Source organism: Varanus komodoensis, unplaced genomic scaffold (assembly GCF_004798865.1).
Source record: "Varanus komodoensis strain SLA01 unplaced genomic scaffold, ASM479886v1 scaffold1, whole genome shotgun sequence".
NCBI lineage: Eukaryota > Metazoa > Chordata > Lepidosauria > Squamata > Varanidae > Varanus > Varanus komodoensis.
In genome coordinates, this window is record NW_025335268.1 from 84,847,296 (window position 1) to 84,862,299 (window position 15,004).

Below are 15,004 nucleotides of genomic sequence, written 5' to 3' on the forward strand. Positions count from 1 at the left end.
CTCACTGTTGCTTCTTGACCCGCATATAGGTTTCTCAAGAGACAAAGAAGATGGTCTGGTACTCCCACCTCTTTAAGAACAATTGGTTGTGATCCACACAATCAAAGGCTTTAGCATAGTCAATGAAACAGAAGTAGATGTTTTTCTGGAACTCCCTAGCTTTCTCCATGATGCAGCGTATGTTGACAATTTGATCTCTAGTTCCTCTCCCTCTTCGAAATCCTGCCTGTACGTCTGGTAGTTCTTGGTCCACATACTGCTGGAGCCTGGCTTGTAGGATTTTGAGTATAACTTTGCTAGCATGTGAAATGAGTGCAATGGTGTGGTAATCTGAACATTCTTTGGCATTGCCCTTCTTTGGGATGGGAATGTAAACTGACCTTTTCCAATCCTGTGGCCACCGTTGAGTTCTCCAAATTTGCTGGCATATTGAGTGTAGCACTTTTACTGCATCATCTGTTAAGATTTTGAATAGCTCAGCTGGAATAATGTCACCTCCACTAGCTTTGTTGTTGCTTAGACTTCGTAAGGCCCATTTGACTTCACACTCCAGGATGTCCGGCTCGAGGTCAGTGACGACCCCATCGTGGTTATCAGGGACGTTAAGCTCTTTCTTGTATAGTTCTTCTGTGTAATCTTGCCACCTCTTCTTAATCTCTTCTGCCTCTGTTAGGTCCCTGCCATTTTGGTCCTTTATCATGCCCATCTTTGCATGAAACATTCCCTTCATATCTCCAATTTTCTTGAAGAGATTTCTGGTTCTCCCTATTCTATTGTTTTCTTCTATTTCTTTGCACTGTTCATTTAAGAAAGCATTCTTTTCTAGCTATTCTTTGGAATTCTGCATTCAGTTGGGTGTATCTTTCTCTTTCTCCCTTGCCTTTTGCTTCCCTTCTTTCCTCAGCTATCTGTAAAGCTTCCTCAGCCATTTTGCTTTCTTGCATATCTTTTTCTTTGGGATGGTTTTAGTTGCTGCCTCTTGTACAATGTTGTGAACCTCCGTCCATAGTTCTTCAGGGACTCTGTCTATCAGATCTAATTCCTTAAATCTATTTGTCACCTCCACTGTATATTCATCAGGGATATGATTTAGGTCATGCCTGAGTGGCCTAGTGCTTTTCCCTACTTTCTTCAACTTAAGCCTAACTTTTGCAACCAGAAGCTCATGATCGGAGGCACAGTCAGCTCTTGGTCTAGTTTCTATAGAGCTTTTCCATCTTTGGCTGCAGAGCACATAGTCAATCTGATTTCTGTGTTGACCGTCTGGTGATGTCCATGTGTAGAGTCGTCTCTTGGGTTGTTGGAAACGAGTGTTTGCTATGAGCATCGTATTCTCTTGACAAAGTTCTACCAACCTGTGCCCTGCTTCATTTTGTACTCCAAGGCCAAACTTGCCTGTTATTCCAGTTATCTTTTGGCTTTCTACTTTAGCATTCCAATCCCCCATGATGATAAGGACATCATTTTTTGGAGTTAATTCTAGAAGGTGTTGTAGGCCTTCATAGAACTGGTCAACTTCAGCCTCTTCAGCACCAGTGGTTGGGGCATAGACTTGGACTATTGTGAAGTTGAATGGTTTGCCTTGGATTCGAACTGAGATCATTCTGTCATTTTGGAGATTGTATCCCAGTACTGCTTTTCCTACTCTTTTTTTGACTATGAAGGCCACTCCATTTCTTCTGAGGGATTCTTGCCTGCAGTAGTATACCTGATGCTCATCTGAGTTAAATTCACCCATTCCCGTCCATTTTAGTTCACTGATTCCTAAGATGTCGATGTTCAGTCTTGTCATCTCTTGTTTGACCACATCCAGCTTGCCTTGATTCATGGATCTTACATTCCAGGTTACTATGGAGTATAGATCTTTACAGCATCGGACTCTCCTTTCACCACCAGATACATCTGCAGCTGAGTGTCCTTTCGGCTTTGACCCAGTTGCTTCATTCTTTCTGGTGCTTCTAGTACTAGCCCTCTGCTCTTCCCCAGTAGCATATTGGACACCTTCCAACCTGAGGGGCTTATCTTCCGGCGAAATATCTTTTTGCCTTTTGGTACTGTCCATGGGGTTTTCATGGCAAAGATACTGGAGTGGGTTGGCATTTCCTTCAGATAAAGCAAACAAAAATATTGAGAGTGAATGACTTGGCCATGAAGTACAGGGGTGACCCTGGCTTCTGATCTACCAATCTCACAGTGTCGTTGAGAGGGTAACACAGGATGGAGAAGGACCACTGATGCCATTTGAAGTTTCTTAAAGGATATGCGAGATACAAAAGTGAAACTGTGCATTCAGATTATTTTTTCCTTGAATTATCGTGGTTCAAAATTATCATGACTAGAATGAGAATTATAAAACCCCTTCTTTCACTTATGTTGAAAGCATTTCGTAGAATGAGTTCCTTTGCATAAAACAACTAAGTGCTGTATTGCGTTGTTGTTGTCAGTTCTTTCTCCATTGCAACGTGTTTAAAACATTACACATACATAGTAGGGTTTTAAAACAATACAGCTGCTGCTACCACTGATAATGATTAAGTAATCTAGGGGTGGTGCTACTAGGTTTAGTTTTCTTTGGAGGAAAGAGTATGGTAACGTTTATGGTGTCATTCTCAACTGTGCTTTAGTTAAATCAATATACAGAGAGTTGTTGGACAGGGTGGACCTTACCATTACAGAGTGAGGCAACCAGCTAAAATGGCAGACGCTGGAGTGAAGAAATAGAAGCTCTTGCTCTTACGGTTCTTATTTCCTTCTCTTAGAAGACAACCTGACTGGTATCACCTAAATACCTACTGCCTGAGGTATAAACTATTATCTGTGTTGAAATTAGGCTTATAGGATAATTTCATTTTAGTTTGCAAATTACTCAGAAATGCCCCATTCTCAACCCTCAAGGTGAACAAGAGTACATTAAAATCTGAAAATGTCCACAAATTTGCATGCTTTTGTCAATGGATGGATCTGAAATATGTAGTTTTCCTATTTGAAAATAGGTTGCAAACGAGAACAGATGAGTGCTAAACAGATCTTTGAAGTAAAATTCAGAGAATTTTAGAGATCTTCCCTATTTGAAATGAGATTCAGCAACATCCATTCAACTGTATGAGAAAATTAATTTGGATAACCGAATATATCATTCAGTCAGATCACATGCTGTGCTATCAAATCCCTGCTTTGTGCACATGTCTGAATCATTGTTTTCTGTTCCTTCATTTTTAACTTTATAGATATCAGCTGTTTTTATTCAGTTTATCAGCTGGATTTATTCATTTTGTATGAAGATGGCAGATTTTAATTTCACGGCAAGGTCATTGGTTTCACCAGCTGCAGTTGCCATTTCATCATCCATTTTTTTCCTCCTCCTCCTCCTCCTTTTTCTTCCAGTCTGCTATTACATATGTCATAGGGAACTTCACCTTTATCTTCTGCCCAAGTTTTGAATAACTTTGAATGAATTATTGTCATCCTTGTTCTAATTTCTTTTGTACCGCTAAACAAGGATACAAAGACCTGGAGAATGAATATTTTGAACTGTATCTAAAATCAAACAAAGTAACTACAGCTTTAACAATATTACTAAATATTTAGCAAACGATATCCTAACACAATAATGCATTTTGCATTTCTTATTTTAATAAATGTCTCAAAGACTGTATGAAAGTATGAAGACCTCTTTCAGGGCTACACACCATGTTAAATGCATTACTTGATTTAAAATGATTTTAAAAATAGAAATAGCTTCTTTAGGACCCCAGATATGAATGGGGCATAGGCAGAGAAGAGTAGCATTACCTTTACTCCACTATAATGCTTTTGGTAAAAATTGCCATTCCTGAGTGTTACTTCCAATGAAAAGTTAGTTCCCATTGTACTTGTAGTGTGAATTTGGATGGGGGTACAAAACTGCACAATACATGGAGACTGAAGTAGGGTTCATCTGGCCATAACTTGGTTTCTGGGCAAGGATTCAGACAATCGCACCATTCAACCTACATGCAGGAGGGATTGTTGAGTACAGCAAGAATCCAGGACCCACCTAAACTGTGAATTAATACTGAACCTTTCCTGCAACTTGGGTATGTCTTCCCCAGGGTGGGCTGGGTCATGAAATAAGATCACTTAAAGGATGGATGTGAGTTGGCTCTCTCCAACATAGATAGGTTTTGCATCTATTTGCTTTCTCCCGGTGAGAAAAGTGGTAATGGGAGTACAGTTATAACAGTTTGATTATGGCAAAAGGAACAAGGTTGAACTCTGACTAACTGCCTACTTCTTTCCTCTAGTAGCTATTTCCATTTTTTTTAAAGAATGTGCATACAAAAAGTAATAATACACTCAGGTCACATATAGTTTAGTCCTTACTGTGCTTCCTAAAAGTAAATTATTCTGGGGTCTCAGATTAGGGCCTCATGCCTCAGCTGATTTCAGTAAAATTAAAAGCTCCTTTAAAGCAACTCACATCTTAAGGGCATGTTGCGATGTGCTGTGTGCCGTTGTAGCTGCCCATCTTCAAATACAGCCTCATGTAAAGTGTAGTGCAGCAGTTCATTATATTTGATACAATTCTATTCAATAGCCACAACCAAATCTAGGAAAAGTCATTGTTTACAAATTAGATGGTAAAACCCATCCTTCTCCATCTGCTGAACTGTTGGCAGAAGAAGCAGGAAGCTGGTAGCAATTCTACTGTAGGGTTGGAGGTCTTATCAAGCTCAGTCTTGCTGAGATTGTCAATTTGTTCAGGTCAAGCTCATTATTTTCCACTTCTATGTGTGATTTCCTTATAAAATGAATAAGTCCTCATGGAAATTGGTATATTTTTGTGCACATTTTTCCTAATATATGTCTTAATGTATACATTTTTGTGTTTCTTTTTAAACGTATGCATTTTGGTCCAAATATTTTAAGTCACCAAAATGCTACTTTGCACAAAAATTTCTTATATCTATGCATTTTATATTTAGGTTTTCTTGATATGCATGTTTTCCTGTAGAGCTGCCAGAGTGGGATCTTGGGGCCCTAAAGCCCAAATGACCATCCAGAAAGTGGTGAATGCAGAAACAAGCCCCATGCTATCCCTGTAATTAACCTGATATTATTTGTTTTGAAAGCAAAACTGCACATGTTTAGGCAGGTTTTTTAAAATGCAATGAATGAATGAATGGTGGTGAACAGTTTTGTGGTAGTAGATCTAACATCCCTGAAATGTAGAAATGGTGTTAATCCACAGAATGGCATTAGGAGGGGTGGGGGAAGGACAAATGTTGCTTGTGTGCTTCACAATTGAAGCAATCTGCATATCAGGATGCACTACTGTTTTTGGGTCTGCGTTTTCTCTGAAATGGGCTGCATTGGAAAGCTGAAAAAACATGGATTTCGTAACTTGACTGTGTGTTGATTTGCTGAAAGACTCAGAAAAGGAAGCATGACTTGAGAAGATGCGTAAAAATAAATGAAAACCTCTATGAACAAATTTCTTACTATCTCTGTTCTATATTGTGTCATCGGAAACACTGCCATGTGAAAACACCAAGGTATCTGGAGCAAATGGCATGGATAGGTAGAGCCATTTCCCAGGGAGAGCACGCACTTTTGAGCTTCTGAGGTCACTTCAGTACACTGGTTCTCATGGGAGGTCTCTGACACTTGTGATTTCTCTAGAAGGTCAGTAAAATATTTAGTACATACAAATATTTAGTACAAATATTTGAGAAAGAGTGCAGATTCCAACAAAGTAAATCCAGTGGGATTTTTGAAAAGTGAAGAACAAAACCTTGCCTTTTAATTTCTCTCTCTTGAGATATATTCCCCCACTTCCTATCCCTTGATATCTGCTGACAGTGCTGGCACTAGCTCAAGAGACAGAACAGCAGAAGAAATTCTTGTAATTTTAGCATCAGAACAAAATGGGATTAGAGGTTTCCTCCAGTGAATTGATTTCCTTGGTAACTACATGTATGGTAACTAGTAGGCAAGCACAGATACCTTCTTATGTAAATTAAGGCTATTTGGAATCCATAGCAATTCTGATGTTGTATCAAATGAATCTTTAACCGCCTGCAGAATCTGGCACAAGATGTGCCCAAAGTTAGAGGGTGCCATGGGCACAATTAAAAATTAGGAATAAACTGGTTTGAGGGTGGTAGTGGGCGGGAGAAATGTTTTAGGTATACATGTTGATGGCTGTTTATATTTTGTACTGCTATTTGGTTTGTGTCATAGCTAAGTAAAAAAGTATAAACCAGAAGTGAGAGAGAGGAAATGAAGGGCGTTAGGGAAATGAAACTCATTGCTTTGCTCAGAATGCCTCTGCCAACCACCTAGTTAAAGAAGAAAATAAACTGTTTGGGATGGGGTGTGGTCGGGGTTGTGGGGGGGGGGCACGGAGGAGATGCTGCTGGCAAGTTTGGGTGACTGTGGATGAGCTGAGGAGCAGAACGCCAGCAAGGGATCTGGGAGGATCCAGCAGAAGGGATAGGAAAGTGGGAGAAACGCCAACAAGGGGGCTGAGTAATGCTGTGGAGGGCAGAAACTTAATGCTAGGCATGACGTGGAGTCACATTCCCAAATGTCTTCCTGGTATTCGTCTGTGTGCCCCTCTTGTATGTTGGGTGGGGGTGGGCATAGCTCAACATAAGTGTCCAGATTCCATCCCTGTGGTATTGCTAGGTGAAACATCTCAGGGTGCAAGAATGGGTTAGATGTATGGATGATGAGGTTGAGCAGAAGCAGCTGAGAACCCACAGATGCATTATTACTGCCCTGGGAAATCTAGTTCTACATTAAGACAATAGAATGGTGATTAGTAAATTCATTATTTTAGTTATAATTTCATGAACTTCTAGAGCAGATTATCTTTCAGAAGCCAGGAAGTGACCTATGAGATAGAGATATATGTAATGTCTTTCTACTTAAAAAGCAATACGTATTTTAACTAGATTAGAAAGAGTGAAAATGATGTATTTGGGAATGAAAAAGGGTATAAGGGCATAATCCAATGCATGTTTGGACAGAAAACTCCTACAGCTACCATGGCTGGCCAGGAGAGCCTGGGGACTGTGGAACATTTTGTCTTAAAAAAAAGGTACATGGTTTTGTCATAAAAGATAAAGGTACTTAATGCTTAAGAAAGTGACATTCAAATTTAGTTAAAATTTCTGTGATTAATTCTAACTATGAAAGGCTTTTCAATTCCATTTAAACTTTCTCAGAGATAAAATGAACTGTGCAGGATTTATGTAGCTCTTCTCAAATTACTTAATTTCATGAACTGTGAAGGTTCTTAAAAAGTAGTGCTTGGAAAACTTGTGCCCTTCCACTGTTTCTTGGACTACAAGTCCCATGAACCAGGTCGGCATAATCAATGATACAGAATGCCTGGAGGGCTGCATGAAGCTCACTCCTCCTGTGACGTCATCTCGGAAAAAATCCTAGAATCATTTTTATGGTCTAAAATGTGTAAAGATCTCATAGAGTGGAATAGATTCATGCATCAGAGACCCCAGATGGCAGAGTTGTGCTGAAGCTGGGAAATATGGCTAATTTGAACTTGGCAAATCACATTCCTGCTTCTGATCATATGGCGGGGGGGGGTATAGACTCCCATCTCTGAGACAGAGCATGATTTCTGTGTTAAAAATAAATAGTGTGGTTTGCACAAATTGGAAACCATTTGCACAAATTGCCTAGAACTGTGCAGTTTTCAGTTTCCGATTTGCACAAAGAATGTTAGAAATGAGAAGTTTCAATTTTGGATTTGTCCACACTTTAGTGTTTTTTAAATAATGTGCGAATTGCAGCCTGTCTTATAGATGGAGGTCCACAAGCTGACCACACTCACACTACAGCGAGTTGGCTCCAGGGTGGCTTTGATGAACCAGACTCCAAGGGAAGACTGAACTCTGAAAATCCATTGGATTTTCACCCCGCACACACATGGGATTCCTCATCCATATTGACCTGATGAAGAATCAATATTCAAGATGATCATCCTTCCAAAGCTATTTCACTTAGTATAGTCATTCCTGATTGCTCACCTTCACAACAACTTCCTAATTTGCACAACTGTTTGCATGAGCAATATGCTGTTCCTAAACTGATGTGGACAAGGTGCTTGGACAAGTACGTCCCACCACCTGCTTATTGGACCCTTGCCCATCTTGGCTACTTAACAAAGCCAAGCACGGGATAGGGGCCTGGATCCTGGAGGTTGTCAATACCTCTCTGAGGGACAGCCAGGTACGTGCCCCTTTAAAGGAGGCAGTAGTCCGGCCAGTCCTAAAGAAGGCATCCCTGGATCCAGAGGTGGCTGCCAATTATGGACTGGTGGCCAACATCCCGTTCCTGGGCAAGGTGCTAGAGCGGGTGGTGGCGGGACAATTCCAAGCACTCATGGATGAAACTGATTATCTGGACCCATTTCAGTCTGGCTTCAGGCCCGGATATGGTACTGAATCTGCCTTGGTCGCCCTGTATGATGACCTGTGCAAGGAGAGAGACAGGGGGAGTGCGTCCCTGTTGGTCCTCCTGGACCTCTCAGTGGCTTTCGATACCATCGACCATGGTATCTTTCTGGATAGGCTATATAGGGATAGGGATTGGGAGTTGGAGGCACTGCTTTGCGATGGTTCCGTCCTATCTCAACGGTCAATTTCAGAAGGTGGTGCTGGGGGACTATGGCTCTGCACCATGGCAGCTATGCCATGGAGTGCCGCAGGGGTCCATTTTGTCCCCTTTGCTGTTCAACATCTACATGAAACCGCTGGGAGAGGTCATCAGGAGGTGTGGGCTGCGGAATCATCAGTATGCTGATGATACCCAGCTCTACCTCTCATTTTCCACCAATCCAGGTGAGGCAGTGGCTGTGCTGAACCGGTGCCTGGCTGAGGTAATGGGCTGGCTAAGGGCCGATAAACTGAAGCTCAATCCAGACAAGACGGATGTACTGTTGGTAGGCGGTTCGGGCTTCGGGGTAGGGAACCTGGACCTTGTCTTGAATGGGGTTGCACTCCCTCTTAGGCACAGGGTCCGCAGCTTGGGAGTGCTCCTCGACCCAGAGCTGTCATTAGAAGCTCAGGTGACAGCGGTGCAAGGAGCGCTTTCCTTCAGCTTTGGCTGATCCATCAGCTGTGTCCCTACCTGGAGAACGACTGTCTGGCGACAGTGACACATGCATTGGTAACTTCCCAATTAGACCTCTGTAATGAGCTCTATGTGGGGCTGCCCTTGAAGACGGTCCGGATACTTCAATTGGTGCAAAATAGAGCTGCCAGGTTGCCGATGGGGACTGGGTATTCTCATATAACCCCAGTCCTCCATCAGCTTCACTGGCTCCTCATTGAAGTCCGGGCCCAATTCAAGGTGCTGATTATCACCTATAAAGCCTTGAACGGCTTGGGACCTGGTTATCTAAAGGAGCGCTTGCGTCCATATATGCCCTCCCGCCCCTTGAGATTGGTGGCAGAGGCCCTTCTCCAGGAACCCTTTGTGAAAGATATTAGGAGGGTGAGTACCCGGAGGAGGGCTTTGTCTGTGGTGGGGCCCCACCTATGGAATGTGCTCCCCAGAGAGGTCCGCCTGGTGCCGTTGTTATTTGTTTTTCAGCGCCAGGCCAAGACCTTTTTATTTAAATGTTATTTTAATTGTTGAATTTATTTATTGATTTTATATTTATGCCGGGATGTCTCCAGATTTTTATGTATTTGTATAGTTATTTATTTGTATTGGAAGCTGCCCCGAGGCTTTTGCGAATGGGGCAGCATATAAGTGTTCCAAATAAATAAATAAACTACGTCTTTGTGAATTTTCCCCCTCTTAGAACAATGACACATACTTTTTTTAGGCAAGCCTGGAAGTCAACAAAATACTCCTGCCTGGATAGCAAACTGTGACTTTCATTGATCTTCCCTATTCTGGAAACAAGTGTTTTCCCCCTTTCCGGATACTTGAGGAACCTATAATTTCCCATTGTGCTAGCAATGAGACCTCTAGCAGATGGGAAGCATAGAATACTGTAAAATGTATTTTTAAAACAATTGGGGAATTAAAGTGTTCTTTTTGAGGCTTATTGCTATACATTAGTACACATTAAAATTCTTTCCTAAACTTGCTATGCACTGATGCACATAATTCTTATTTCGACTCTTATATAAGCCCATGGCGTATCCCTTATTCAACATACTTTTAAAGGCCTGCTCTGTGTTTGATATAGTTTAAAGTTGTGTTTAAACGTCTGCATGAGGTGCTATATCTTTTGTTGCTAGTTGTAAAATGGCATCCAACCCACTGTGACCCCATGGACAACCTTCCTCCAGGCCTTCCTGTCCTCCACCATCCTCCGGAGGCCACTTAAGCTCACACCAACTGCTTCAGTGACTTCATCCAGCCACCTCATTCTCTGCCATCCCCTTCTTCTTTTGCCATCTATTGTTCCCAGCATTTGGGTCTTCTCCAGGGAGTCCTTCCTTCCCATTAGGTGGTCAAAGTATTTGGGTTGCATATTCAGTATCTGGCCTTCTAAAGAGCAGTCAGGGTTGATCTCTGACTGGTTTGATCTCCTTGCAGTCCAAGGGACTCGCAGGAGTGCTATATCTTTAGGGGTCTAATAATGGCACTTCAAGTACATGGGTTGAAGTGCTATAAAAATCTGCAGACCTGGATTGGCTACATGACTGTGCCAAAGTGAATATCTGTCCACGTTGCGTGACTGCTCTGTGCTATTCTTTGCAAGTGTCTCTTGTGCTTTCATTCATATCTTAGCTGAGTGCAGGGCTGTAGACAATATAGGTAAGTATTAAGTGAAGTCATAAGAGGCACATCAGTTCATGGATGCATGAAATACACATGGTCCTATATTCTAAACTGTGAAAAATGTATCAGCAAAGGACATTTCCTTATGGCTATATTTGGGGACAGCAAATATGTCCACAAATGTGATATTTCCCTGCCATTAAATTCAATATTTTAATCACTTTCCAGCCTCTTCACATTTTTTTTAGTTAGAATAAGATTGTGTTTTTACATTTTAATGAAAGCTGCAGAAAGGACATGTCCTCACTTATCCCTTCTTTTTTGTCATTTCAGGTTGGGTTTCCCCATGATGATAATGACCTGTATCATTGGAATGTGCTATCTCCTCATTACACATGTTGTATTGGGTTGGACCTAAGAATGTAAATATTAATGATAAATACTGAAAACCAAAAGACACTTTGCATCCTTGGCAGCCTCTCTTGTATTTTTAAAATACAATATGAAATGCAAAGTGTGCTTTCTCTCTCTCTCTCTCCACACACACACACACACACACACACACACACACACACACACACACCACTCTGTTACAGCTTTCTGTTACAAATAGTGGAAGTCCCATGTACTATTTGTCTGCATGGGCATGATATTTCCATTGATATCAGTGAAGAAAGCCAATGTCTGCTCCCATTACTTTGTGTATGTGGATTGCCTATCCCTCCTGAAATAAACAAAGCTCACTGTAAATTCAGGTGACCGTAATGGGCAGCTGAACAGCTGGAACACATAGACCAAAGAATGACAGAGTACCCATTTTGTTGGATTATACCATTTCAATCTTCAGATGAGAGATTGTCTTGAGAACTTTACAGTATAAAAAGCTAGTACTTACATTTTTTTTAGGTTGGAGTCCTTCCCTCTGACGTTGGTTTTTTGTTTGTGCTTTAAAATTGTATAGCTGAGCAAAAGTTGCACCATGTGAGTTGCTGGATAATGTTTCATCCCTCAGCCAATGTCCTTATGGTATTTGACCATCTCAGAGAATATTGTGGTCATGACTATTGTGTTTTACAGTTTTCAGCTGGTCTTACTGGTATACTAGTTGGAGATGTTCTCAGGTTCAGTTTTCAGCTTAAAAGTGGTGATTTTGCTGAGTCTTCAATTTAATCATCTTAAAACAGCAACAGACAAACAAGCAAATACCTTCACAGTCTTCCTTGCTGCTGGACACTTTAAACTCTGCTCCCTGATTCCTTGTGATCCCAGTCAATCAGGGATCACACACACTGCACATGATCTACTATCACAGTACTAGATAGTCAATCAGACTTGGCTTCTTTTTTGGAAGGGGAAGCATAAATAACAGTCACATAGGCAATCCAAAATCACTCTAGTAGAATGAATGCTTTACAGCAATTTTGTAATGATCTCCCAAAAATTGCCAAAGACAGAAGCTTCTTTCAGTTCTGATGAAGATTTTTGTGAAAAAGCTGCCTATTTCTGGCTCAACTTCATTAATGTTCAGATAAATATGAATTTAAACATTAACATCACAAGGGACCATAATTTTCCTGAAATCATGTATTGATATAGTCCACATGTACTCACAGATGAAAAACCTACTTTCCGCAGCAAATATTCAGTAGTTTCTCATTAGAGCTTCCTTTACCTTTGTCAATATATTTAGCTACTTGTATGAAGGCTTCTATATTCAACCTGTGCCATTTTGTGATAGATCAGTAAATAGCCATGCTATACATAATGAAAGATACATTGTCATATCTACTTTAAAATAAACTTGGTCAAAGAAGGATTTTAAATGGATGCAATGATCTCTTTTAATTGGGCTCATTATTTCCTACAAATAAGTATATTCTATAGAAATATGAAAGTTTATTCTACAGAGGTTTGTATAAATAAATAGGGGAATATAACAGCTAATTAGACTCTTGGATAAATATTAGAGTTATTTCTACAAGCATATGTGGAAGTATACTGTAGGGATGTGCCAATGCTAGAATATCCAACTTAGTTGCACTTGATTGATTTCCTGCTCATTTCTGATCTCATAATTGGAAGTGGGCCAAGTCATGGGTTTTCACAGACTTCTATCTCTAACATAGGGTTTGATTTGTGCATTTTATAAAACATTGCTATGGAAGTTTCTGTGATTTAGACATATTGGACTAGTGCAATTTGTGCAAATCTCCTTAGCAATTTTTTAAAAATGCACAAATTGTGGCCTGTGCTAAAGGTCTGTGAGCTGGCTTTAACACATATCACAACAAGTTGTCTGCAGGGCAGAGTTGGCCAACCAGCATCTGGGGGTCAAAGCATGAAATCTGAGCATTTTTCATCCCTCCCATTGGATTCCTTATCCATTCCTATGTTGACGTTAGTATTTTGGTAGCTAAGGATGTAGATTGTTAATCTTGGGAGATGAAGAATGACAAAAGGAGAGAATACCTTTCCATTTTTTAATGCATTCTTATTGGTAAAGTGCTTGCAGATCATCAAGGAGTGATAGGTGCAGAGCAAAAGAGTTCATCTGTACTTAAAAAAATGAAGTGTGATCTTATGAATGATTCTTCAAGTTCAAGAAGGGTTACTATCTCTTTTCCTGACTTTCATGATTCAAAGAAGGAATTCTTGCTTTAGCAGTTCCACTGGTTGATGAAATAACTTTCTGGAATACTCCAGTGGTGACTTCTAGAACAGTACCATAAAATGTGTTTGATTTGTCTTGTATGTGTATTGTCTTCTGATAGGAGTATTCTAAAGTATGCAGCATTTCTTTTCATTGTAGTACCACAAGAGAGAAACTGGAAGTTTCAACTAAAGAGGATCCTACTGTTCTTCCATTTTGTGGTTATGAAACCATATAACATGTGAGGTATAACTACCTCGAAAATGGAATCACAGTATGTCTGTACTCTTATTTCTTTTACTAGCATGTCATGCCAGATATTCAGTGACACTAACACTGGCTGCTAGAAAAGCTCAAGTGATTTATTATGAGTTGGATCCAGGTTTAGTGATACTTAAAGTAAACCTAATGAAATCAATGGGATTTCATAATAACTGAGAAATGCCATTAATTTTAATAAGTCTGCTCTGGGTCTGACTAAGGTTGCTTCCAGATAATATTTTTACTGTGCCAACACACTTAGAATTTTAGAAGGGATCATTGTTTGAAATTTGTGGGAATTCCATCTTCTTCACTGCTTTTTCAGGGTTTCTTACCAGAAATAAAAAAGTCAAAGAAGGAAAGGTGAAATAGCTGCACTCAAACAGCTTTTGAGTCCTAGGATCAGGAGCCTTCTACTAGAAGTTCTCCATATCTAGATCTAATTATTAAGTCCTTCTTCTGGTTTCCAACCAGGTTTTGGCATTGTTCCTTAATTTCTTTTTCTTGGAATGGTTTTGCTTAGGAATGACCGCCTTATCCTGTTGGACAAAGGTGTTTTACTGACATTGGTAACCTCATTCTTAATATAAGGTCCTGTGTAATTTTCCATGTAATTATAGAATGATGATATACTTATACTTAGCTTCCAGAAAATCAGTATTTAAGTTGGTCACTGTGCAAAACTCATAATCAGCAAAGGAGTTGTCTCGTTGTACAGTGTTGCTTGTGGGGTTTTTTTCAACATTATGTGAAGCAATGCAATGACGGAGGACCAAACATTCTGCAGATCTTCATTAGGGTTGTTCCTCACTCTAACCTATGTATCTCTTCTGTCAGTACACTTTTCAAGAAATTGCAAAGTGTTTTGGCCCATTGATATCCCTTGCAGCAATCATAAAAATGTCACTATAGATGAAACAGTATCATAATACTATACATGCTACGTATCCAAATGTGTGTTGCCTTACCACCATACCAAGCTTACAAATACATATTTTTGTTGTTCAAAGGATAAGGAGAAGGAAACAAGTCAACTGGAAAATTAACTTTTCTGCCTAAATGCATGCAACTCTATAAACATATATATTTTTCTAAAACAACTGTGATGATAATTCAAAATATGAATAAACTCTATGGTGTGTTACTTTATTATATTCTAGAATGTTAAAACTCGATTTTTGTTATCCTGTTTCAACTAAACTCAAAGAAAATACACTTTTCATGTGATGCTGAGAATTTCCTTTTGGAATCCATGAAGACAAAAAACAGCAATCAAAGAGAAAATTGAATTCCATTTTTTATATTTAGCTGCATAATGAATACAAAAGTTTATAACAGTCGGAA

General features: G+C 40.0%; 1 protein-coding gene across 1 annotated transcript in view; it reads left to right on the forward strand.

Moving 5' to 3' along the window:
* Window positions 1–11,305, forward strand: part of OCA2 (OCA2 melanosomal transmembrane protein) — a 181,797-nt gene extending 170,492 nt beyond the window's left edge. Inside the window, exon 23 of the mRNA XM_044449808.1 lies at window positions 11,083–11,305. Coding sequence (XP_044305743.1) covers window positions 11,083–11,167 — 85 coding nt within the window. The 3' untranslated portion in view covers window positions 11,168–11,305. The remainder of the gene's footprint in view (window positions 1–11,082) is intronic.
* The last annotated feature ends 3,699 nt before the right edge of the window (window positions 11,306–15,004 follow it).